The following is a 27,895-nucleotide window of genomic DNA, read 5'->3' as shown; positions in this document are numbered from 1 at the left end:
GAGACATCCTTTTCAACATTTTAAAGACTTTTATAACCTCAAAAGGACATTTTTATCTTTTACTTGGTACCTTTTTGATCACTTACCGCAATATTGTATTTATTTTGGCGCTACGTGTATCCTTTGTTCTTTTTGTTAAAGTGAGTGCGGAGGCCGGGTAAATAGAGCACTGTGTGTGCGGAGGTTGGGTATATAGAGCACGGTGTGTGCGGAGGTTGGGTATATAGAGCACGGTGTGTGCGGAGGCCGGGTATATAGAGCACGGTGTGTGCGGAGGTTGGGTATATAGAGCAGTGTGCGGAGGTTGGGTATATAGAGCAGTGTGCGGAGGTTGGGTATATAGAGCAGTGTGCGGAGGTTGGGTATATAGAGCAGTGTGCGGAGGTTGGGTATATAGAGCAGTGTGCGGAGGTTGGGCATATAGAGCACGGTGTGTGCGGAGGTTGGGTATATAGAGCACGGTGTGTGCGGAGGTTGGGTATATAGAGCACGGTGTGTGCGGAGGCCGGGTATATAGAGCACGGTGTGTGCGGAGGTTGGGTATATAGAGCAGTGTGCGGAGGTTGGGTATATAGAGCAGTGTGCGGAGGTTGGGTATATAGAGCAGTGTGTGGAGAGGCTGGGTATAAAGGGCGTAGTGTGTGGAGAGGCTGGGTATAAAGGGTCTAGTGTGGGGGAGAGGCGGGGTATAAAGGGTGCAGCGTGTGGAGAGGCGGGGTATAAAAGGTGCAGCGTGTGGAGAGGTGGGGTATAAAGGGTGCAGCGTGTGGAGAGGTGGGGTATAAAGGGTGCAGCGTGTGGAGAGGTGGGGTATAAAGGGCGCAGCGTGTGGAGAGGCGGGGTATAAAGGGCGCAGCGTGTGGAGAGGCGGGGTATAAAGGGCGCAGCGTGTGGAGAGGCGGGGTATAAAGGGCACAGTGTGTGGAGAGGCGGGGTATAAAGGGTGCAGCGTGTGGAGAGGCGGGGTATAAAGGGCACAGCGTGTGGAGAGGCGGGGTATAAAGGGCACAGCGTGTAGAGAGGCGGGGTATAAAGGGCACAGCGTGTAGAGAGGCGGGGTATAAAGGGCACAGCATGTGGAGAGGCGGGGTATAAAGGGTGTAGAGGTGGGGTATAAAGGGCGCAGTGTGTGGAGAGGCGGGTATAAAGGGCGCAGTGTGTGGAGAGGCGGGGTATAAAGGGCGCAGTGTGTGGAGAGGCGGGGAATAAAGGGCGCAGCGTGTGGAGAGGCGGGGTATAAAGGGCGCAGTGTGTGGAGAGGCGGGGAATAAAGGGTGCAGCGTGTGGAGAGGCGGGGTATAAAGGGCACAGTGTGTGCAGAGGTGGGGTATAAAGGGCGCAGCGTGTGCAGAGGTGGGGTATAAAGGGCACAGTGTGGGGTGAGCTAGTCTATGTCCAACCTGTTGATTTTTTTTTTATTTAACATTCCCAGGCCCGCCTCACTTGTCCGTGCTGCAATACGCGTAAGAAAGACGCAGTCCTTACCAAGTGTTTCCATGTTTTCTGCTTTGAGTGCGTGAAGACTCGATACGACTCTCGGCAGAGGAAGTGTCCCAAGTGCAATGCTGCCTTTGGAGCACACGACTTCCATAGAATTTATATAAACTAAATGTAAAGCAACTTCTTTTGTAAATACAGGAAAAGAGATGTTTGAAGACACCTCCAACTGAGACCACAGATACTTCACCCCAAAACTGTTATTAATGTACTATTCGCATGGAGATGCGATCCGTTTACTGTTGACATGGACACAGATTGTGCCGCTGGGTTGCGGTTTGTTTGTTCAAGGGGGACAATAAAGCGACCAACACAATTTACCTGGATGTTTTTGTTCTCTGTGCCCACTTTACGCCCGTGTCCCTCTGTATGTGTGTGGAGTTTGTGTTCTGGGCGTGTTCTTATGATATGAAATATTTTAATTGGTGTGCACCTTGGGATATAGCACACGGACAGATTTCCCAATTTAAATTCACAGTGCTGGCTGTGGCTGTTTCTGCGTTGAGCCTGTCCCGTTCTCGACGACCATTTGACTAATATCAGCTAGATCCTGTATGTGGCGTTGTATCTGGAAAGAGCAGAACATACCAGTCAGTGTAAGAATGTGGCATTATCAGGGTAACAACAAAGATATCTCCATCTGATGGCATCAATAAATTGTACACAGATTAACTATTATCCAGTTGGGAACGTGCGTCTTATTTATAAAATGATAATTACATGATCTCCTGCTAAGTATTGTGTCTGTTTCGAATATATCTACATGTATCTCAATCTCTATATATACCAACCTATTTAACTGTCCTCATTGCCAGCCTTAGATACCGGCTCCATTACCAGTCTGCCATTCATACAGAGATACCGGCTCCATTACCAGTCTGTGCCAGTCATACAGAGAGCCCGGCTCCATTACCAGTCTGTGCCAGTCATACAGAGAGCCCGGCTCCATTACCAGTCTGTGCCAGTCATACAGAGATACCGGCTCCATTACCAGTCTGTGCCAGTCATACAGAGAGCCCGGCTCCATTACCAGTCATACAGAGAGCCCGGCTCCATTACCAGTCATACAGAGAGCCCGGCTCCATTACCAGTCATACAGAGAGCCCGGCTCCATTACCAGTCATACAGAGAGCCCGGCTCCATTACCAGTCATACAGTGATACCGGCTCCGTTGCCAGTCATACAGAGATACAGGCTCCATTACCAGTCATACAGAGATCCAGGCTCCATTACCAGTCATACAGAGATACTGGCTCCGTTGCCAGTCATACAGAGATACCGGCTTCATTACCAGTCATACAGAGATACCGGCTCCAATACCAGTCATACAGTGATACCGGCTCCATTACGAGTCTACAGTGATACCGGCTCCAATACCAGTCTGCCAGTCATACAGAGATACCGGCTCCATTACCAGTCTGTGCCAGTGATAACGGCTTCATTACCAGTCTGCCATTCATACAGTGATACCGGCTCCATTACCAATCTGTGCCAGTCATACAGTGATAACAGCTACATTACTAGTCTGTGCCAGTCATACAGAGATACCGGCTCCATCACCAGTCTGTGCCAGTCATACAGAGATACCGGCTCCATTACCAGTCTGTGCCAGTCATACAGAGATACCGGCTCCATCACCAGTCTGTGCCAGTCATACAGAGATACCGGCTCCATCACCAGTCTGTGCCAGTCATACAGAGATACCGACTTCATTACCAGTCATACAGTGACTTTTTATAAAATGGTACCCTATTGTTCTCAATCTACACCGCCTCCCTTGGTAAACTCATCAGCTCCTTTGGCTACCAGTATCATTTCTGTGTAGATGACACGCAAATTTATCTATCCTCCCCTGATTTCTCACCACCCCTCTTGACTCATGTCAATGACTGCCTCTTTGCTATTTCCAACTGGATGGCTGCTCACTTCCTTAAACTGAACCTGTCCAAAACAGAACTTCTGTTCTTCCCTCCCTCAAGTGTTGCCATCGTCTGTGTCCCTCCAAGTCAGTGGCACTATCATCCGCTCTACCTCTAAGGCTCGCTGCCTAGGTGTTGTCTTTGACTCCGACGTCTCCTTCACCCCTCATGTCCAATCAATCACCAAATCCTGCCGCTTCCATCTCAAAAAGCATTGCGCGCATCCAACCGTATTTAACGCCTGATACGGCAAAGGTGCTTGTCCATGCCGCTGTCCTCTCTCACCTTGACTACTGTAATCTGCTTCTCAGTGGTCTTACGTGTTACCAAATTGCCCCGTTACAGTCTATAATGAATGCGGCAGCGAGGCTCTTTTTCCTGTCCGCCCGCGCCTCCCAGGCCTTCCCCTCTGTCAGTCCCTACATTGGCTCCCTTAATATATAGGACTTAATTTAAGATCCTGATACTTGCTTACAAATCTCTACCTAATGCTGCTCCAACCTATTTATCCTCACTAGGTGTTAGGCGGCCGCCTAAGGCCTCACGCTGATGGGGACCTCGCGGCTGCCTAATCACCTCAGGGCAGACTACCATGTCGGGTACCGTGGATCCGACACAGGAGGGGGCTCGGCGGCTTGCCCATAATGCTGCTGGGTGCAAGGCCTCTCCAGTCAGTCTGCCCGGGAGTGATTCGGGAGCATCCTGTCTGCAGCTCCACCGGGAGTGAGCTGCAGACTGAATTGTCTCGCGATCTCCCGCCTGTCAGAGCCTTACCATGGAAACGCTCTGACTGTAGATCGCAAGATTTACCACATGGTCCCAGCAGAGCTGCAGATCAGAGAGCCGGACCACCGGGGAGAGTGGGCACCCACAGGACCACCAGGGAAGGTATTTATGAACCCCCTGCCATGTCACAGCCACCCTGTTACAGCCCCCCCCTACACTGTCATAGTCCCCGCACCCTCTCACAGCCCCGCCAACCTGTCACAAACCACCTTACTGGCTGTGGGATGACTGCCCCCCTACCCTGTCATCCCACAGCTACCCACCCTGTCACCCCTCCACCTGCACACTGTCACAGTCCCCCCTCCCCCACATACACCCTGTCACCCCCACACACACACACATTGTCACCACATACACTATCACCATTCCCAAACACTTTCAGCCCCCACACACTGTCTCCCCTTTAATCCTGCCACATAAGCCCCTCCAATCTTGTCCTCTAACTGTGCCACACTCCCAAAAAACCCTGTCACACTCTCCCCCCAACCCTTCCACATTAATCTAATCCTGACACATTAACCCCCGTAATCTTGTCACACTCACCTCCCCTCATTCTGTTACACTGCCTCCTCCAAACATGGCACATTCACCCCAACCCTGTGATACACCCCCCAAATGCCACATGCAGCCTGTCACATTAACTTCCTCCAATCCTGTCACACTTACTTGCCCATGCCCGGTCACACTCCCTCCTCCATCCATGTTGCAATCGCCCCCCTATCATTCTCACCCTCCAAACCTTGTCTCATTTACCCCCCTCACCCTGTCACACTCACCTTGTCACAGTTACCCCTTTACTCACCTTGTCACAGTCACAAACTGGAGACATTCATTATACACACATGCACAAAGGTCACAGACAGCCCCCATAAACAACACACACCGCAAGCAGCTACCCCACACACATACAGTCCCAGACACATACTCTTAAAAAGATATACATTCACACACAGGGATACTCTGTCAGACACACACTTTCAGGCACATACACAGGTAGACAATGCCAGACACACTCAGAAATACACACACTGGCACTTATGTATACACAACTGCCAGGCCATGTTACCATACCCCGCAAGCGTGTATAAACGATTAGCATAATTGCTAATTAGATTTGCTTACAAGGGATTGCTATGCTCTACATACTCCCTTAGTTAATCACTACTAAGCTCTTTTAAGAGCTTGTTCCTGCTTCACTCTCTTGGAGGAGAGGTTCACCCACTGGAACCTGGAGCCTTATCGTAGGTCCAGGGTGGGTAGGAGACGGCGAGACCCCAACCAAGCTGCGGCGGTTAGTGGTGTCTGCACTTGGAGCCCTCTGTAAGCGCTAGGAGCATCCTTCAACGGAGGTACCCAGTCGGGGGGGCTAGGTGATCCGTTACATTGGTGGCAGCGGTGGGATGGCATCCTAGTGCGAGGAGAAGCAGCTCAGAGACACCGGTAATGGATGGAGTTACAAATAGAGGGATAGAGCGAGCTACTGTGCAGCATCCCTATCTACAACGGCATGGAGCGAGCAAGACCCTAGATAGAACCCTGCGAAGTGCACCTCAACCTGATACGTTGCTACGAGGACGACGCTTACCTTGAGGAGGTAAAGAGGTGTAGTTGGTCTGGTATGGCCCAGACCCTTCGAACGAGGTGGTCTTCCAAGTAATGCGCCAGTTGAGTGCTGTGAACCATGTGGCAATGGTCTTTGAGCAAAAACTGTGGGGGTTGAGGATATGGACACCCAATCTCCAGCGGTAGTGTGCGCCCCAGAGAGCCGAAGGTGTCGTCCTTCCTCCCCAGTGGCAGTGTGAGTCCCAGGGAGCCGAAGGTGCCGTCCTTCTTCCCCAGCGGCAGTGTGAGTTCCAGGGAGCCGAAGGAGTCGTCCTTCCTCCCCAGCGGCAGTGTGAGTTACAGGGAGCCGAAGGTGTCGTCCTTCCTCCCCAGCGGCAGTGTGAGTTCCAGGGAGCTGAAGGTGTCGTCCTTCCTCCCCAGCGGCAATGGTCTTTGAGCAAAAACTGTGGGGGTTGAGGATATGGACACCCAATCTCCAGCAGAAGTGTGCGCCCCAGGGCGCCGAAGGTGTCGTCCTTCCTCCCCAGCGGCAGTGTGAGTTCCAGGGAGCCGAAGGTGCCGTTCTTCCTCCCCAGCGGCAGTGTGAGTTACAGGGAGTCCCAGTTAGCCGAAGGTTTCGTCCTTCCTCCCCAGCGGCAGTGTGTGTTACAGGGAGCTGAAGGTGTCGTCCTTCCTCCCCAGCGGCAGTGTGAGTTCCAGGGAGCTAAAGGTGCCGTCCTTCCTCCCCAGCAGCAGTGTGAGTTCCTGAAAGCCGAAGGTGTCGTCCTTCCTCCCCAGCAGCAGTGTGTCCTACAGGGAGCAGAGATCTCTTTCCCCAGCAGCAGGACAATGTTACGGGAGTGGAGACAGTCGGTATTTCAGGGAGAGGAGCACAGCGCCCTCACTCCCCAGCGGCAGCTTACCCTACCAAGGGGAGACACCAATCTCCCAGACAGCGCAGATGGGACCGTGGTCTCTGTGCCTGCCCCACAGGGATGCTTGACAGCCTGTCCAGATCCCCAACTACCCTCACAGGGACACCAGGAGGAGGGGGTAACTACTATTTACCCTCCCCAGACAAGGCCTAACCCAGCTGCCCCAGCAGAAGCGCTGGCATTGGGGCAGAGCGCAGCCGGCCTCTGCCCCCCAAACCCCCACAGCGTGTTGCCCAGTGACCTCAGATGAATACACAGGTGCAGTAACTGTTTGTTGTGCGTGGGCTGCTCTTGCACTTTGCTGTTGTGGGTGGGTTGTCAGACTAACTCAGGCACCGACCAACAGAAGGTCAGGTACCTGGTTAGTCTACCCCCAAGATATGTGGTGAAAGTAACCTCGCCACTGGTTTTTGGAGGGGCCTGATTGCCAGCCTCCTGCCCTGTGACTTTGGCCCCCTGTTGAAATGCTTGATTGTCCCCTGTAAAGGCCCGAAAGCCGGGTCATTCGGTACTTTCCTTATGTGAGCAGTGTTACCCCAGATAGCTATGCCATGGAGCCCATTCATATAATGAAAGACTATGGGAAAGACTTTGGCTCCATGGCAATTGAACTGTATGTATGTGATCTGAGCGCCATTCAGTAATAATGTGCGCTCAGATCTAAGCTATCTGGGGATATGTTGAATGTACCTGTTTTATGCACTAGCTGCACAGTTATATATTTTTATGTATTTTATTGTATTTTGCTACCATGTGGCTAATGGAGTTTTGCCTCTGTTTTTTAAAATAATTGGATTACTTCCCAATTATCTCCAGGATAGAAGACTCTGTGAAACTGGTTTTGGGCAGAAAAGCCATGCTTCATTTGGTCATAAAGGACGTTGATCTAACTTTTGACCCACTGGACCAATTTGTATGATTTTGACGTATGTTTGTATTTGGAGTATGCTGATTCTGAAAGTGTAGTTTTATGTGAATGTGATGTATACTTTTAGAGTTATGAATATTGTGTAAAACTGTATTTTCCTGCCTGTGATAATTAAGTTAGACAATTGTGTTCAGTAATGATATCACAGGCAGAGGGGAGGATTTTGTGTGGGAGTGTCTGAGTGTATTGTACGTATTGATTGGTTGTTCTGAAAAGCCCTGTGGGCAGTACTATGTGTGTAAAATATGAATAAAAGAGGCTGTATGTGCCAGTACAGACAGTTCTACTTCACCCTCAATCTAGAGTCCTGTCTCTTATTGGGGGAATTGCTATATCACTACAAGGGATTGCTATGCTCTGCATACTCCCTTAGTTAATCACTACTAAGCTCTTTTAAGAGCTTGTTCCTGCTTCACTCTCTTGGAGGAGAGGTTCACCCACTGAAACTTGGAGCATTAGCTGCGGCGGTTAGTGGGGTCTGCGGTGGTTGTGGTGTCTGCGATTGGAGCCCTCTGTAAGCGCTAGGAGCATCCTTCAACGGAGGTACCCAGTCGGGGTGCCAGGTGATCCGTTACACATTTGCTTATTGCAAATTCATTTAGTTTGCAAATTATGCCATAACTACAGTCAGAGAGCTCACAGCACAGCGGCATAGGGAGCCACGACACTGCAAGCCTCTGAACAATGAATACAGGGATTAGCTCTCTGTATCCAGCTCTGCAAGCTTGTCCAATACAGCTACAGCACCTTATACACACAATGCAAACAATATTTTTTTTTCCACTTTGGCTGTTAGTGGGTGCCTCATGTTTGAGTTTCACCTAGGGCCTCAAAGTCTAGAGCCACTGCACAAATATGTCCCATCTAGGCCCCTACGCTCTGCCGGAGACCTACGTCTATCTTCTGTTCATACTCCTACCTCTGATGCTCACCTTCAAGACTTCTCCAGGGCTGCACCGTTCCTATGGAATGCCCTTCCCCTCTCCGTTAGACTTTCACCCAATTTCCACTCCTTCAGAAAATCTTTAAAAACGTTCTTCTTTAGGAAAGCATATAAATTAAACTGTGAACAGCTTTCCCTCCCCGCACCCTGATTCCTCTCCTGAAACTGTCATCAAAACTAAACACTAAGCCCTCAATGAATACTATCCTAGCAACCTACCATGCTGCCATACCCTTACCTTTTGTGCCACTATACCCCCTTCCCTCTAGCATGTAAGCTCATTGAGCAGGGCCCTCAATCCCTCTGTTACTGTCACTATACCCCACTCCCTCTAACATGTAAACTCACTGAGCAGGGCCCTCAATCCCTCTGTTACTGTCACTATACCCCACTCCCTCTAACATGTAAACTCACTGAGCAGGCCCTCAATCCCTCTGTTACTGTGTCACTATACCCCACTCCCTCTAGCATGTAAACTCACTGAGCAGGGCCTCAATCCCTCTGTTACTGTGTCACTATATCCCCACTCCCTCTAACATGTAAACTCACTGAGCAGGCCCTCAATCCCTCTGTTACTGTGTTACTATACCCCACTCCCTCTAACATGTAAGCTCACCGAGCAGGACCCTCAATGCCTCTGTTACTGTGTCACTATACCCCACTCCCTCTAACATGTAAACTCACTGAGCAGGGCCCTCAATCCCTCTGTTACTGTGTCACTATATCCCCACTCCCTCTAACATGTAAACTCACTGAGCAGGGCCCTCAATCCCTCTGTTACTGTCACTATACCCCACTCCCTCTAACATGTAAACTCACTGAGCAGGCCCTCAATCCCTCTGTTACTGTGTCACTATACCCCACTCCCTCTAACATGTAAACTCACTGAGCAGGGCCCTCAATCCCTCTGTTACTGTGTCACTATATCCCCACTCCCTCTAACATGTAAACTCACTGAGCAGGGCCCTCAATCCCTCTGTTACTGTGTCACTATATCCCCACTCCCTCTAACATGTAAACTCACTGAGCAGGGCCCTCAATCCCTCTGTTACTGTCACTATACCCCACTCCCTCTAACATGTAAACTCACTGAGCAGGCCCTCAATCCCTCTGTTACTGTGTCACTATACCCCCTTCCCTCTAGCATGTAAGCTCATTGAGCAGGGCCCTCAATCCCTCTGTTACTGTCACTATACCCCACTCCCTCTAACATGTAAGCTCACTGAGCAGGCCCTCAATCCCTCTGTTACTGTGTCACTATACCCCACTCCCTCTAGCATGTAAACTCACTGAGCAGGGCCTCAATCTCTCTGTTACTGTGTCACTATACCCCACTCCCTCTAACATGTAAACTCACTGAGCAGGCCCTCAATCCCTCTGTTACTGTGTCATTATACCACACTCCCTCTAACATGTAAGCTCACTGAGCAGGACCCTCAATGCCTCTGTTACTGTGTCACTATACCCCACTCCCTCTAACATGTAAACTCACTGAGCAGGGCCCTCAATCCCTCTGTTACTGTGTCACTATATCCCCACTCCCTCTAACATGTAAACTCACTGAGCAGGGCCCTCAATCCCTCTGTTTCTGTGTCACTATACCCCACTCCCTCTAACATGTAACCTCACTGAGCAGGGCCCTCAATCCCTCTGTTACTGTCACTACACCCCACTCCCTCTAACATGTAAACTCACTGAGCAGGCCCTCAATCCCTCTGTTACTGTGTCACTATACCCCACTCCCTCTAACATGTAAACTCACTGAGCAGGGCCCTCAATCCCTCTGTTACTGTGTCACTATACCCCACTCCCTCTAACATGTAAACTCACTGAGCAGGGCCTCAATCCCTCTGTTACTGTGTCACTATACCCAACTCCCTCTAACATGTAAACTCACTGAGCAGGCCCTCAATCCCTCTGTTACTGTGTCACTATACCCCACTCCCTCTAACATGTAAACTCACTGAGCAGGCCCTCAATCCCTCTGTTACTGTGTCACTATACCCCACTCCCTCTAACATGTAAACTCACTGAGCAGGGCCCTCAATCCCTCTGTTACTGTGTCACTATACCCCACTCCCTCTAACATGTAAACTCACTGAGCAGGGCCCTCAATCCCTCTGTTACTGTCACTATACCCCACTCCCTCTAACATGTAAACTCACTGAGCAGGGACCTCAATCCCTCTGTTACTGTGTCACTATACCCCACTCCCTCTAGTATGTAAACTCACTGAGCAGGCCCTCAATCCCTCTGTTACTGTGTCACTATACCCCACTCCCTCTAACATGTAAACTCACTGAGCAGGGCCCTCAATCCCTCTGTTACTGTGTCACTATACCCCACTCCGTCTAACATGTAAACTCACTGAGCAGGGCCCTCAATCCCTCTGTTACTGTCACTATACCCCACTCCCTCTAACATGTAAACTCACTGAGCAGGGCCCTCAATCCCTCTGTTACTGTGTCACTATACCCCACTCCCTCTAACATGTAAACTCACTGAGCAGGGCCCTCAATCCCTCTGTTACTGTCACTATACCTCACTCCCTCTAACATGTAAACTCACTGAGCAGGCCCTCAATCCCTCTGTTACTGTGTCACTATACCCCACTCCCTCTAGCATGTAAACTCACTGAGCAGGCCCTCAATCCCTCTGTTACTGTGTCACTATACCCCACTCCCTCTAACATGTAAACTCACTGAGCAGGCCCTCAATCCCTCTGTTACTGTGTCACTATACCCCACTCCCTCTAACATGTAAACTCACTGAGCAGGGCCTCAATCCCTCTGTTACTGTGTCACTATACCCCACTCCCTCTAACATGTAAACTCACTGAGCAGGGTCTCAATCCCTCTGTTACTGTGTCACTATAACCCACTCCCTCTAACATGTAAACTCACTGAGCAGGCCCTCAATCCCTCTGTTACTGTGTCACTATACCCCACTCCCTCTAACATGTAAACTCACTGAGCAGGGCCTCAATCCCTCTGTTACTGTGTCACTATACCCCACTCCCTCTAACATGTAAACTCACTGAGCAGGCCCTCAATCCCCCTGTTACTGTGTCACTATACCCCACTCCCTCTAACATGTAAACTCACTGAGCAGGGCCTCAATCCCTCTGTTACTGTGTCACTATACCCCACTCCCTCTAACATGTAAACTCACTGAGCAGGCCCTCAATCCCCCTGTTACTGTGTCACTATACCCCACTCCCTCTAGCATGTAAACTCACTGAGCAGGCCCTCAATCCCTCTGTTACTGTGTCACTATACCCCACTCCCTCTAACATGTAAACTCACTGAGCAGGGCCCTCAATCCCTCTGTTACTGTCACTATACCTCACTCCCTCTAACATGTAAACTCACTGAGCAGGCCCTCAATCCCTCTGTTACTGTGTCACTATACCCCACTCCCTCTAACATGTAAACTCACTGAGCAGGCCCTCAATCCCTCTGTTACTGTGTCACTATACCCCACTCCCTCTAACATGTAAACTCACTGAGCAGGCCCTCAATCCCTCTGTTACTGTGTCACTATACCCCACTCCCTCTAACATGTAAACTCACTGAGCAGGCCCTCAATCCCTCTGTTACTGTGTCCCTATACACCACTCCCTCTAAAATGTAAACTCACTGAGCAGGGCCCTCAATCCCTCTGTTACTGTGTCACTATACCCCACTCCCTCTAACATGTAAACTCACTGAGCAGGACCCTCAATCCCTCTGTTACTGTCACTATACCCCACTCCCTCTAACATGTAAACTCACTGAGCAGGGCCTCAATCCCTCTGTTACTGTCACTATACCCCACTCCCTCTAACATGTAAACTCACTGAGCAGGACCCTCAATCCCTCTGTTACGGTGTCACTATACCCCACTCCCTCTAACATGTAAGCTGACTGAGCAGGGCCCTCAATCCCTCTGTTACGGTGTCACTATACCCCACTCCCTCTAACATGTAAACTCACTGAGCAGGGCCCTCAATCCCTCTGTTACTGTGTCACTATACCCCACTCCCTCTAACATGTAAGCTGACTGAGCAGGGCCCTCAATCCCTCTGTTACGGTGTCACTATACCCCACTCCCTCTAACATGTAAACTCACTGAGCAGGGCCCTCAATCCCTCTGTTACTGTGTCACTATACCCCACTCCCTCTAACATGTAAGCTGACTGAGCAGGGCCCTCAATCCCTCTGTTACTGTGTCACTATACCCCACTCCCTCTAACATGTAAGCTGACTGAGCAGGGCCTCAATCCCTCTGTTCCTTTTTGTCCAACTCGTACAGCGTTACAGAATTTGTTGGCGCTTTATAAATACTACTAATATTAATGTGGCAGAAGCAGCCACAAGAGACTTTTGCATTGATTATTGCCTGTATTTGAACTGTATGTTATTTGAGCATAGTGGATTTTATTAGACTGGTTCTGGCCCTTTAAATTCTCTGACAAAGGATCTGCAGTTTTGCTATGCACTTCGGATGCAGAGTGTGAAGAGAAAACCTGTTTTGTGGACTTAGTTTGACTGTTTTATTCCCCTCCCTCCTAGAACACCAGTTTAAACCCTTAATAAATGTCATATTTTCACACACTGTCTGTCTTTATCTGTCATTTTGTTTTCCTCTGAGGAGGAGTTATTTTGCTGCATGTGTGCTGATTGATAAAGAGTTGCTGTTTAACCTTCATCCTGTGTCGTCTGAAGTGTTTCAGGGTCCCTGATAGCTACAAGGAAGCAGACTTGGCGGAGGTACTCGGTCGGAGTACTGGAGCTCCGTTACAATTAATAATAATTACCTGGCTCATACAGAAATGCCCAGCCAAATTGCAGGTCTTTGCCAGTCATGCGGTTATTCTTGACCCACGAATAATGTGCACTAGTCCTCTACTATCAACTACACGACCAGATTGTGACACTTTTCATGTAGGCACAACACGTTTCCTTATTTTTTTTGTATTTTTTTGGTTTACTTTTATAACCTATCTCTTGTCGAGTCATATCGAATCTGTTACGTCTCCTGCTGGCTGCTTCTTATCGTTGTCATCCTTTGTACCAGTGTTTAGTTTTTTTTATTTAGTGATGGGTGATCTCTATTACTACCTAACCCTTATGAAAGAAAGAGGCTGCGTGGTGCCAGATGACGTGTGTATACAGTAGGTTATTGCATTTACTTGGAGTTACCCACCATCTGAAGCTGCTCCATGGTATCACTTGCTGCTATGTCCTGCACCCCCCCAATATGGCGGCAGATACGGTGGAATAGATTAAGAATGGCTATCCTTATGGTTTCCTGTAGAATGTTGTTCTTGGCAGCTGTGCTGTGGATGTGGGTACTGCGAGACTCCTGAACACACAGAGAAACCGGTACCATGAATATTATGCTTGTTTCTTTTTTCCTAATAACCGCACACAGAAAAAAACAGTACAATCCATCCAAACGTAGTATAACAGGAGTATGAGTGCTGTGCCGAGTACATTGCCCAAACTGTGCTCTACCTACTGCCGAGTACATTACCCACACTATGCTCTACCTACTGCCGAGTACATTACCCAAACTGTGCTCTACCTACTGCCGAGTACATTACCCACACTGTGCTCTACCTACTGCCGAGTACATTACCCACACTGTGCTCTACCTACTGCCGAGTACATTACCCAAACTGTGCTCTACCTACTGCCGAGTACATTACCCACACTGTGCTCTACCTACTGCCGAGTACATTACCCACACTGTGCTCTACCTACTGCCGAGTACATTACCCACACTGTGCTCTACCTACTGCCGAGTACATTACCCACACTGTGCTCTACCTACTGCCGAGTACATTACCCACACTGTGCTCTACCTACTGCCGAGTACATTACCCACACTATGCTCTACCTACTGCCGAGTACATTACCCACACTATGCTCTACCTACTGCCGAGTACATTACCCACCCTATACTCTACCTACTGCCGAGTACATTACCCACCCTATACTCTACCTACTGCCGAGTACATTACCCACACTATGCTCTACCTACTGCCGAGTACATTACCCACACTATGCTCTACCTACTGCCGAGTACATTACCCACACTGTGCTCTACCTACTGCCGAGTACATTACCCACACTGTGCTCTACCTACTGCCGAGTACATTACCCACACTATGCTCTACCTACTGCCGAGTACATTACCCACCCTATACTCTACCTACTGCCGAGTACATTACCCACACTGTGCTCTACCTACTGCCGAGTACATTACCCACCCTATACTCTACCTACTGCCGAGTACATTACCCACACTGTGCTCTACCTACTGCCGAGTACACTACCCACACTATGCTCTACCTACTGCCGAGTACATTACCCACCCTATACTCTACCTACTGCCGAGTACACTACCCACACTGTGCTCTACCTACTGCCGAGTACATTACCCACACTGTGCTCTACCTACTGCCGAGTACATTACCCACCCTATACTCTACCTACTGCCGAGTACATTACCCACACTATACTCTACCTGCTGCCGAGTACATTACCCACACTATACTCTACCTACTGCCGAGTACATTACCCACCCTATACTCTACCTACTGCCGAGTACATTACCCACCCTATACTCTACCTACTGCCGAGTACATTACCCACACTATGCTCTACCTACTGCCGAGTACACTACCCACACTATGCTCTACCTACTGCCGAGTACACAACCCACACTGTGTTCTACCTACTGCCGAGTACACTACCCACACTGTGCTCTACCTACTGTCGAGTACATTACCCACACTATACTCTGCCTGGTTCTCACCCACTCCAGACACTCCTTTAGTGACTGTTTCAGGCGTGTCTGTAGATTGTCCAAGTGTCTGCGAAGTTGGAGACTCTCATTCTTACTGCATTCCAGGTATTGATTCAAGTGTTCTTTCACTTTCTGCAGTGTGTCCTGGGCCTCTTGCACTCCTTTGCTCTGGTAACTCAATGTGTCATCCAAGGTGCGGAAACGGTAAAAGATATCACCAACCTCCTGAAACTGATATAAAGCTGAATGTGTCTTCAGGTCTGCAGATGATTACAGCACTGTACAATTAGGGGAGAACGTACCATACAGTATATATAGACTTATACAAAAAATAAAGAGGGCTTGGCCCATGAGCTGACATCTAGCCATTGAAAGTGTCTGATTAGATAGCCCATGAGCTAACAATCTAAAGGATATTGTGACGAGACCAATCTCGCCACATTGCATTGGAGGAGCCTGGTTGCCCGCCTCTTGCCCTGTGACTATGGACCCTGGGAGATTTGGCCTGTTCAATTCAGTATGATAGGAGTTATGTATTTTTGTATCCTTTTGTGTTTTACTGGTAACATGTGCTCAATGGAGTCTGCCTCTATCCCTGGATATAATTGGATTATTTTCCCCATTGTCTCCAGGATAGAGGGCTCTGTAAAACCGGTTTGGGCCAGATAGCCATGCTGCCAGCCAGGCCCCAAAAGATACTTTACTAACTTCTGAACCCCTGGTCTGATTCATGCGATTTTTTGATATGTTGTTCCCCTGAATGGATTGATTGTGAATATATATTTTTATGTGAATGTGATGTATATTTTAGAAGTTATGAATATGCTGTAAAAACTGTATTTTTCCTGCCTGTGATAAATTACATTAACCCATTGTGTTCAGTAATTATATCACAGGCAGAGGGGAGGATTTTATGCGTTTGTGCCGGGTGTGTTTTATGTTTTACTGTATGGGATTGGTTACATGTTGTCCCTCCCTGTGGGATATCCCCTTGCATGGGGACTTGCATAAAAGTCTGTGAGTGTTAATTAAAACAGATCACTGCTTGACCCTCAACACGGAGCTTTGTCTCGTCTTTGGGGGGATTTACTGTATGCTGTTAGAGACTGATTGCCAGGAGTGTAAGCCGCTTGGATGCTTTTCCTGTTCGTCTGCTAGCAGCTATTCGTGAGGTTCCAGTTCGGGAGTTTGGAGTGCTATTTTGTATGCAGTTCTGGAGTTTGGAGCATTCCCTTGTATTCGGTTCGGGAGTTTGGTGTTCTGCAGTAGCTGTGCCTGTATCTCTGGAAGGGGAAGATCTTTTAAACGGCGGTGTAACCCCTTTATGCCTGGGGTGCCGTTACAATTACAGGGAATTGGGAGCACAGTCTCCATTCCCCAGCGGCAGAGTGTCCTACAGGGAATAGAGAGCCCAGTCTCCTTTCCCCAGCAGCAGGACTCTGTATTGGGAGCGGAGACAGTCGGTCTCCCCCTCCAGCAGCAGAGCTGTGTATCCAAAGGGGAGACAGTCGGTCTCCCCCTTCAGCAGCAGAGCTGTGTATCCAAAGGGGAGACAGTCGGTCTCCCCCTTCAGCAGCAGAGCTGTGTATCCAAAGGGGAAACAGTCGGTCTCCCCCTTCAGCAGCAGAGCTGTGTATCTAAAGGGGAGACAGTCGGTCTCCAGCAGCAGAGCTGTGTATCTAAAGGGGAGACGGTCAGTCTCCCCCTCCAGCAACCAGGCTCCAACCAGGCTACTTCTACGGTAGCGCTGGCACCAGGGCAGAGTACCGCTGGTCTCTGCCCACTCAGCAACCCACCAAGGCAGCCTACCAGTCCCCCGCACAGCTGTGGTGAGGCACCCGGACATGGACAAGCTTCTCCTCTACCCAGGTGTAGTAACCATTTATTGTGGGTGGGCTGTACTGCTGATTGTGTTTTGTGGGTGGGCTGCTGGACTAACAAGGGCACTGACCGGCAGGAGGTCAGATACCCTGTTAGTCTGTTTGGGGAGAGATGTGGCGAAACCAACCTCGGCACAAAGCATTGGAGAAGCCTTGTTGCTCGCATGTTACCCTTGGACTATGGCCCCATGTTAAAAAGCCTTCTTTTCCCCTGCAGAAAAGGCTTGTTCGTGCCTTTCTGCCTGGCGTTCGGTAGATTCAATCTACCGAACAAACAGCCGAATGACTGGACCACCTGTATTGGGAGTGTGTCGGCAATTTACCTCCCAGAAGCTGCGGTTAACCGCAGCTTAATAGCCGAATGCTAGGTGGCCTTTGTTCGTTTGCCTTCTCCGATTGGTCGCCTGCGATTGGTCACCCGTAGTACTTGTGGATATCCACTGGGGAACAAGACTGGTTGCCTCCACTCCCAATAACTCACACTGCCGCTGGGAAACAAGACCGGCTGTCTCCGTTCCCTGGACCTTATACTGCCGCTGGGGAACGAGACTGGTTGTCTCCGTTCCCTGGACGTCACCCTGCCACTGGGGAGGAAGGACAGAATGCTTCATGTGTTCACAGCTAAGATGGCCGCCACCACGTGTTCAAACATATGAACGGCGACCACCAAGCCGACTGCTTAGAATGCTGTGGTTATTGCGGTTAAGGAGGTTATGACAGAGGTGAAAAGGGTCAATGAGCAGCACACTTAGAATACGGGTGGTCTAGCAGTTTGTGAGTTTATTCAGTATATGAACAAAATTAACATTATCAGTTCAGTGTACCCCATATACCGAACCAATAGGTGAAAGAAACAAAGTTTTATAATCCAGGGACAGGGTCACAGTGCTCCCCTCTTGTGGAACACTCCAGCAGACCCCGTTTGACCTTTTTCAGGTCAACTTGGGTGTGATGAAAGCAACTTCGCCACTGGTTTTTGGAGGGGCCTGTTTGCCAGCCTCCTACCCTGTGACTATGGCCCCTGTGATAAACCTGGCTAAAATACTTTAAACAGGCTCTGTTCATGTGAGTTATGTACTTTTGTACTCCAGATAGAGAGACCCAACCGCTAGCCCTGATTCTATGGAACTGTTTTGGGCATGGGGCCATGCTTGCGGTCGGTCAAAACTATGACTTCCAGGAAATTCTTGAACCCCTGAACCGACCTGCGTGATTTTCGGATATGTTGTTCACCCAGATCAGGGCTATCAGGGGATGTGATGGTGTTTTGGGGTGTTTTCCAGACTTTGTAAAAATGTATGTTTTTTTTCTGCTTAGTGTTAATTGAGTTAGTCCATTGTCTTCATTAATTGTATCACAGGCAGAGGGGAGGGATTTTGTACACTTCTGTTTTTATTAGCTTGTATGTTTTGTATTCGGTGCCCAACTAGGTCCACCTGGGCATCACCTTTGCTGTAAAACTTGTATAAAAGACCAGTGTGGGCCATGAAACTTCCTGTTCCTGATTTACCCTCAATCTAGAGTCACCCTCAATCTTGTCTCTTATTGGGAGAAACTGCTACAAGGGATTGCTATGCTCTTCATACTCCCTTGAATAATCACTAGCTCTTGCTGTTCCTGCTTCGCTCTCTGGAGGAAGAGAGGTTCACCCACTGGAACCAAGAGCCTTGTCGTAGGTCCAGGGTGGGTAGGAGACAGCGAGACCCCAATCAAGCTGCGGCGGTTTGTGGGGTCTGCAGTGCTGATGGTGTCTGGTGAAGTGCTTGGAGCCCTCAGTAAGCACCAGGAACGTCCGTCGGCGGAGGTACCCAACTGGGGTACAGGAAGCTCCGTTACATTGGGGATGTGCGAATTTAGATTAGATGCAGAGCTCTGTTTGTCGGTGTGAAGGAATACCCCATCACTGTTCGGCTATTTCCCTTAGTTTCTAATCATGTTCCAGTTTGGTTCATTATTTTGTTTGGTTCCCAAACCGAGACCACCCCAGAGACTAATTAGAACATAGAACATTATGTATCTTGTTCAAAAACCACAGAGGAAATCATTAATAGAATGCTTCACTGGGTGGCCGTTTTGTACATACGAATACACATGGTTGGGACAATGGATGGCGGCCATCTTGTCTCCTGAACGCTGTCAGCAGGACCTGGTCGTCGAGTGCGTGGAACTCATTTCGGCCAGGCATTCTCACGAACACCGGTCTCTATGGATCTACTCCCCGTTCTCGTTCTCATTCACCTAGACGAACGGCGTTGTAGAGTTCCAGAATACCGAACACAGGGAGCATTCTCCACAAACCTGCTTGACTATATCTTGTGTGGTTTTAGTGAAAAACCTCACGAACGAAGACCGGCTCTTGCCACAAAGTTTTATAATCCAGGGACTGTCACACCAAACAACAACCAATCCGCTAAAAAGGCCAAACCAATTTGCGTCAATCAGCGCTCAGGGAGGAGAGGGGTTTCGCCGACCCATTCAAAAGAAAGGGTGTGAAACTCTGTTGTACCAATCAGCTCTCTGGGAATAGAAGGTTTTCGCTCCCCAATCAGGAGAAAAGGCGCAAAACCCCATTTGAAAGGGCGTTCCTTCTCTGATTGGTCACCTGTGCCCTGTAGCACCCAATCAGCGTTCAATCGTGCCGACCAATCAGGGAAATGGCGCAAACCAGTTTGAATGGGCAGACTTCCAGGCGGCCAGCGGGACCTCTGTGGCTGTGTAGCCGACTTACAGTTCCAGGGATTCCGCTGGGGCTCACGGCTCTCTCCGGTGCTATCTCCACTTAGGTAGCACCGGAGCGAGCGTTCCTTGGGCAGCTCCTAGCCTGGCCTTGCAGCTCCCGGGTAGGGGAGTAGTGATTACAGCTCCATTAGGAGCAGAGAGGGTGATCCGAACTGCCAGTACCTCAACAGTGTCCCCACCAACCTCAGGGAGCTGTCCGTGGAGTCCCTGTGTGAAGATCCTGCAAAGGAAGCGTATCCTTTCAGAATACGAATGCTCCCCCTGGGTAGCATTCGTCTGTACGAATTGGCGGCAGGGGAGCACTCATTAATTACTTCCCTTGCAGTTGCACACTTATGTTGCAGGTGCGAACGTTCTGATGGATTGGTGTGAACATTCTAATGGAGTACCAGGGTGTTCCACATTCAGGAGACGAAAGGGTTCCATTCGCATGAACGCTCCCGAGTGGTCAACAGGGAAAAATACATGAAATACAAGTGAAAATGTACAATACACAGGGGAAAATATATGAATGAGCAGTGGGAATCAACCTCTACGGCTGGGAGCTCATGGCACACATACTCCTACTGGAGGCCCATGGTCTGGGGAAGAGACGGCTGATGACGGGATCGTTTGCAATCCGCATCTGGTCAAGGACATGTCCGATTGTTGTATTCTCCTCCACATGGACAATATTTCTGTGGTCCTGAAGCCGACCTTTGGTATGTCGCTTACTGCGAGTTATCATACTATCCAGACCAGTATCGAAATACACTCGGTTAGGGTACATAGAAGTAGTTCTCTTCTCCCTGTGGGATTGACCAGATAATTTGGATTTTCAGTTCATCAACTCTAGGTGAAGCTTACACTACTTTTTTATGTTATGTGGAGCTGTCTACACCTCTTCGACCTTCACAATCGGGCCAGCTTCTCATTTTGTATACAAAACCTTTCATACCAGTTATGACCACCACATTAGCTAGGTGGGTACGTTGGCTATTGTCCCTAACGCGCATGAAGACCTGTTTTGGCGGTCATTCGGGCGCGGATACATCTCGAGCGTTCACGACTCGCGTTTCCCTCGCTGATATCCTTCGGATTGGATGCAGGAAGAGACTTCCAGGGTATTTTAATTTGATCAGACTTTGCACGCATCCTTGTGTTTCTACCACAGCGTTAAAAATATGAAGCATCCTGTCATGTAAAATTGTAGATTTTGCTAACGATGTGTACCTATAATCTTTATTGTAATGATGACAGGAGGTGAGTATATTCTCTCCCTTGCTTTCCCTCCCTTTTGACCATTGTTTTCATTTTCCTATTAGTTTTATCCAGTTAGTGCTGTTCATTCTGATGGTGTAATTCTAGATACGCTGATTTGTCTTGTGGTAGTTCAGGATTGTTGAGCTGTGTAATACGGACTATGAATATATGGTACACCTCGTATACAATATACTAATTTGCTATGTTAAATTATAATATTCTTATATTGAATTACAAACTGATTGTCTATGTTATGTGGACCATTGCCTTTCACTTGTTTCTGTTCTTTTCAGTCTGACTTTTATCTGCAATCTCGAGATTGGATATATCCGTTCTTCAACTCTACCTACTGTTATCAAGTTTCCTCAAAGTTATTCTTATATTGCCTGACTTTATACTCGAGTAACTAGACTGTCAATGCACATCAATTGCCTGTCAGGGCTTTATAGGGAATGTGTTACTTGTTTCTGATTGGTTAAAGTTTTCTGATTGACTTGTGCTGCTGGAACTCTCCTCCGGTCATTATTAATATTAAGATTATAGGTACACTACGTTAGCATAATTATTATTGTTATTTTATTATTTATATAGCGCCATCAGATTCCGTAGCGCTGTACAATAATCTACATTTTTTTGTAAGTTGACATGACAGAAGGGATAGAAGTCTCTGGATGAGTAAGAGTTAGAATTATATTGTCTGTGAAAAGTTATTAGTTGTTCGTTTTCCCACATTGTAATTCCTGAAATATTAACGGATTGTTTAATGTATGCTGCCAGTGGTTCGATAGAAAGAACGTACATGAAAGGTGCCAATGGACATCCCTGACTAGTACCCTTCTTAATATCGAACCACTGCGAGTTCAGATCGATACCAAATACTTTAACTTTAGGAGTTGTGTAACGTGATATTGCTAGATCTTTAAAAGTCCCTTCTATTCCAAAAGCGGTTTCAGAATTTCCAACTCACTCTGTCAAATGCCATCATTTGGGCACCGTGGGGCTCCATTGTTTGGGTGGGCTCCGGTGGGAGGGCGGCTATTTTGGCCGCACAGACTTGGAGCTAGCCACAACATGGAGAGACAAGATGGCGCCAAGTCAGAGACTGTGTGGCCCCGTGGGTGGGGGCGGGGACTTTCCCCTTTGTGACTCAGAGAGTTGAGTCACCTATTGTTGATAGTGTGTCAATCCTTTTGCCTAATGTATAATGTTTTCCTGTGTATGCAAAGTAGGTGTTCTGTGATGGTGTGTCCTATTGGTTGTAAATGTGATTGGTTGTTCACCTAGGCCCAGTATGATTGGCCACAGGCCCAAACCCTTGTGTGTTTATTAATGAGTTTACTGGTGTACAAATACCTGCGCGTGCTTAGTAAACATTATTTTCTGTTCTACCTTCAAGCTGTGCGGGTCTGCTGTTCTTGTGGGGAGAGGTGTTAGCTGACTGAATCTTCGTGAATGGGCTGACATCTGTGCAGCGGGAAGAAGCTGTTTGAATGGTTGTGCTCAGTCGGGGCATAGGGGACCTGTCACATTTAGGGAAAACTTTGCTAAATCTATTAGCTATAATTTTTTAAAGATTTTTTTGTGTCCACATTTATAAGCATGATCGGACGATAATTGGTGATAGCATTTGGATCTTTCCCTGGTTTGGGAATAATCAAAATTGTAGCACTTAACAATTGTGAAGATAGCTTGTTTTAGTGAACAGTGGTGATATTCCTGGCTCAAGGATTTTATAAAATTGTGGGCACCAGTTTTGAAGAAGGATATTGTAGAACTAGAAAAAGTGCAGAGGCAAGCTACAACATAAAGCGTATGGCCTCCCAGAGTAATCTCTCCCTTACATACCTGTCCCTATGGGATAGTGCTTTGCTCTCTCCTCCAGCTCTGCTTCACTCCTACTTGATATTTCCTATCCTAATGTTTCTAATACCCCACCTCCTATAGACTGTAAGCTCATTTGAGCAGGGTCCTCTTCAACCTATTATTCCTGTAAGTTTTCTTGTAATTGTCTTATTTATTGTTACATCCCCCCCTCTCAAAATATTGTAAAGCGCTACGGAATCTGTTGGCGCTATATAAATGGCAATAATAATAATAATAATAATAAATAAGGGGGTGTCACGGCTCCTGGCTCTTCTGCCGGCGTGGCTTCACATAAACTAGGCAGCCACGCCGACTGAGATGTATCAGACTTGCCTTGTTCGCGGCGGCAGCTTCCCAGTCTCCCTCCGTTCTGGTACCCAGCGGGTGCGACGTTCTTAGGAACACCGGCTGCTGCGGTTCAGGTTTTTATAATAAACTTACCTTCGCCCACATCAAAGATGACGTCACGTTATAGACGCACACGCACGTTTTGGGGTCAGAGACCACCAATTACAGCCTACAGAGGGTTATTTAAACCCAAATTACCTTTTTGTCAGTGCCCTGTCGTGGTTTCCACTAGCTGGTTATCCGAGAGTGTGTTCCTGATCGTGTGTTTTCTGGTTATTGACTTTGGCTTCGTTTCGACTTCCCTGACTTCTGGTATCCTTAACTTTCCTCATCGTTATGTCTCATTCTGTGTTCCTGACCTCGGCAAGTATTTTGACTATTCTCTGGTACCTTAAGTCCGGCCATTCTAAGGTCCGGTTAGACGTTATCCTTAATCCTAGGTGTGATTCTATTCTGCGTGCTCGATCAACTATAATCATGACAGGGGGTGGAAAACACTAGCATTGAAGAAAGACTAGAAAAACAGCGTCTCAGAGGGGATATGATTGCACTAAACAAATATACACAGGATCAGTACAAACCGCTACGTGCTAACCTGTTCATTAGCAGGAATATACAACAGGAAAAGAGGTTACACATTGAGACTGGAAGAAAGGCGATTTCACTTACAGCAGAGAAAAGGGTTCTTTACAGTAAGAACAATAAGGATGTGAAATTATCTGCCTGAATAGGCGGTTTTCAGATTTTACAGATATTTTTAAAAATCAGGATATCATTTATATGGATGGGATCAGGTTTCCCTGTCCGCGGCCTCCACCTCTGTCTCTGCCTTATTATATTTTCCCTTTTCCTCTCTTACCTCTGCAGACATATCCACCACTTTCTGTAGGAACTGGTAGAACTTGCTATATTTTTGCATTTGTGCTTGGATCTGCGCCCTCTTCTGTTTCATCTTTCCGTGCTCTTCACGCAGGACAATTAATTCTTTTTCCTTCTGATTTAGTACATTTCGCTCTTTCTCTGCTTTCCTGGCTGATTTCACACATTTCTCTTCTTTATCCTGTTAATGGATATTTCAAACACATAGGAAATGTTATGCTAGTTTTCTGATCATCAGTGGAAAGTGAGAAAATATCTCTGGGGCTTCTTGGGCAAATTTCCTGTAGTCCCCTCTACAGTCCGTGTGGGACTGTTGCTTGTAGCTAGTGCAGAGTGTTCCAAACACTGCAGAAAACCACACAACCACACGCCTTGGGCAGTCACACCTGACACCACAGAAAAGAGTGTTTTTAGAGAGGGGATGGTCTAGAGCCCAGAATGAATCCTGAGAGGTCCCAGGACTGGTTTTAGCACCCTGTCATTGTTAGCCCTAGGTTTTCTGAAAATCTGCAATTTAGGTAAACCTAATGTCAGCTTGAGCTATATGGTTTCCTGGGGTCTGTCAGCATGCGCTATATGGTTTCCTGGGGTCTGTCAGCATGCGCTATATGGTTTCCTGGGGTCTGTCGGCATGCGTTATATGGTGTCCTGGGGTCTGTCAGCAAACGATATATGGTTTTCTGGGATCTGTCAACATACGTTATATGGTGTCCTGGGGTCTGTCAGCAAACGATATATGGTTTTCTGGGATCTGTCAACATGCGCTATATGGTTTCCTGGGGTCGGTAGGCATGCGATATATGGTTTCCTGGGGTCTGTCAGCACATGCTAGATGGTTTCCTGGGGTCTGTCGGCATGCCCTATATGGTTTCCTGGGGTCGCTAGTCATGCGCTATATGGTTTCCTGGGCTCTGTCGGCATGTGATATATGGTTTCCTGGGGTCTGTCGGCACGTGCTAGATGGTTTCCTGGGGTCTGTCGGCATGCGCTGTATGGTTTCCTGAGATCTGTCGGTATGCGCTATATGGTTTCCTGGGGTCTGTCGGCACGTGCTAGATGGTTTCCTGGGGTCTGTCGGCATGCGCTATATGGTTTCCTGAGATCTGTCGGCATTCGCTATATGGTGTCCTGGGGTCTGTCGGCATTCGCTATATGGTGTCCTGGGGTCTGTCGGCACGTGTTATATGGTGTCCTGGGGTCTGTCGGCATGCGCTATATGGTTTCCTGGGGTCTGTCGGCATGCGCTATATGGTTTCCTGGGGTCGGTAGGCATGCGATATATGGTTTCCTGGGGTCTGTCAGCACGTGCTAGATGGTTTCCTGGGGTCTGTCGGCATGCCCTATATGGTTTCCTGGGGTCGGTAGTCATGCGCTATATGGTTTCCTGGGCTCTGTCGGCATGTGATATATGGTTTCCGGAGATCTGTCGGCATGTGCTATATGGTTTCCTGAGATCTGTCGGCATGCGCTATATGGTTTCCTGGGGTCTGTCGGCACGTGCTAGATAGTTTCCTGGGGTCTGTCGGCACGTGCTAGATGGTTTCCTGGGGTCTGTCGGCACGTGCTATATGGTTTCCTGGGGTCTGTCGGCATGCGCTATATGGTTTCCTGGGGTCTGTCGGCACGTGCTATATGGTTTCCTGGGGTCTGTCGGCATGCGCTATATGGTTTCCTGGGGTCTGTCGGCATGCGCTATATGGTTTCCTGGGGTCTGTCGGCATGCGCTATATGGTTTCCTGGGGTCTGTCGGCACGTGCTATATGGTTTCCTGAGATCTGTCGGCATTCGCTATATGGTGTCCTGGGGTCTGTCGGCACGTGTTATATGGTGTCCTGGGGTCTGTCGGCATGCGCTATATGGTTTCCTGGGATCGGTAGGCATTTGATTTATGGTTTCCTGGGGTCTGTCGGCATGTGCTAAATGGTTTCCTAGGGTCTGTCGGCATGCATTATATGGTGTCCTGGGGTCTGTCGGCATGCGCTATATGTTTTCCTGAGATCTGTCGGCATTCGCTATATGGTGTCCTGGGGTCTGTCGGCATGCATTATATGGTGTCCTGGGATCTGTCAGCATGCATTATATGGTTTCCTGGGGTCGGTAGGCATGCAATTTATGGTTTCCTGGGGTCTGTGGGCACGTGCTAGATGGTTTCCTGGGGTCTGTCAGCACGTGTTATATGGTGTCCTGGGGTCTGTCGGCATGCGCTATATGGTTTCCTGAGATCTGTCGACATGGGATATGTGGTGTCCTGGGGTCTGTCGGAATGCGCTATATGGTTTTTGGGATTTTTCGGGACGCGATATATGGTTTCTATGGGAATACTGCCATGCACTGTCTGCTCTCTGTATTAGCGATAATAGGTACATACAGAGATGCAACATAGCACAAAAAGAAGTCCTAACATGTTTCAGACCTTCTTGGAGACTAACACAACGTTTAATTGAAAGAACGGATTGATCCCTTCCTGATTCAATGCTTTGAAGATTATCTGTAATTCTAAGCTATGGTTATGGCAATAGTCTACAGGTGTTTTTTTTTTGTGTTTTTTTTTTTAAAGAAATAGAATAGTTATGTTTTAGGAATCGTACCCCCACGAGTTCGCTGGCACAATTTGGATGGATCCCTGTTAGGTTCAAGTAGTGCTGTGATTTGTTATCGAGTGGGTCTGGATGTGTAGCCCACCTTCTTATATCTTTGAAAAGGGCAACTACAATTATAATGTGTTCATTGCAACAAATGGGTGGTCCGTCCCACTGGCAAAATACATGTATACAGTGAGAATTCATGGTGAATTCAAATCAAATTTATAGGGACACTATAGTCACTAGAACAACTACAGCTTAATGTATTTGTTCTGGTGAGTAGAATTCATCCCTTCAGGATTCTTCTTTTCAGAGAAAATGCAGTGTTTACATTACAGCCTAGGGATACCTCCACTGGTCACTCCTCAGATGGCTGCTAGAGATGCTTCCTGGGGCATTGCTGCACAGTGTGACTGACATTCGGTGTCTCCTCCCTCTGCATGGAGACACTGAACTTTCCTCATAGGGATACACTGATTCAATGTATCTCTATTTGGAGATGCCGATTGGCCAGGGCTGTATTTGAATTGTGCTGGCCCCACCCCCATCTGCCTCCTTGACAGTCTCCGCCAATCCTATGGGGAAGCATTGTGATTGGCTCAGACCACCACTTCTGATCATGTCAGCCAAGCAGGCAGATCAGTGGCAGAAGCAGCAGCTGCAGACTTGAATACAAGTAAGATTTAACTATATTTAGGGGGTTAAAGAGGAGAGGATCCATGGGGGCTAGATGGTGGTTTTAACACTATAGGGTTAGCATTACATATTTGTGTTCTTGACCCTACAGTGTTTCTTTAAGTTCAAAATAGCAGAATTGGAAAAATCCTCAGCTTCCAGTTTGGCTGCTCTGGCCTTAGATGTAAAATTCTTTCCGTTCACTTTGTAAATATATATATAAAGAGGCTAATTACTAAAATTCCCTCTCACCAAAATGAAATCCTGGAATCGCAGACGGTATTTACGTAACTCATCCTCTTTTACTCGTAGCTTCTCCCTGCGCCGAGCAAGATCCTTCAT

General features: G+C 48.2%; 2 protein-coding genes across 3 annotated transcripts in view; one reads left to right on the top strand and one right to left on the bottom strand.

Moving 5' to 3' along the window:
* RNF40 (ring finger protein 40) overlaps positions 1-1,817 on the top strand; it is a 57,358-nt gene extending 55,541 nt beyond the window's left edge. For both annotated transcript variants that reach the window (XM_063430950.1, XM_063430949.1), the window contains exon 20: positions 1,433-1,817. In XM_063430950.1, the coding sequence (XP_063287020.1) occupies positions 1,433-1,609 (177 nt within the window). In that variant the 3' untranslated portion in view covers positions 1,610-1,817. The remainder of the gene's footprint in view (positions 1-1,432) is intronic.
* Positions 1,818-1,969: 152 nt separating this feature from the next.
* On the bottom strand, positions 1,970-27,895 carry LOC134571410 (coiled-coil domain-containing protein 42-like). Its single transcript, XM_063429615.1, has 5 exons — positions 27,806-27,895; positions 24,277-24,477; positions 15,355-15,570; positions 13,738-13,896; positions 1,970-2,065 (listed from the first exon to the last, which is right to left on the bottom strand). Exons 1-5 carry the CDS (start codon positions 27,893-27,895, stop codon positions 1,970-1,972), a joined length of 762 nt encoding a protein of 253 aa, XP_063285685.1.

This window comes from Pelobates fuscus, chromosome 8 (genome assembly GCF_036172605.1).
Source record: "Pelobates fuscus isolate aPelFus1 chromosome 8, aPelFus1.pri, whole genome shotgun sequence".
Lineage (NCBI taxonomy): Eukaryota > Metazoa > Chordata > Amphibia > Anura > Pelobatidae > Pelobates > Pelobates fuscus.
The sequence above is the reverse complement of the archived record's forward strand: the minus strand, read 5'-3'. Positions and strand labels throughout refer to the sequence as shown.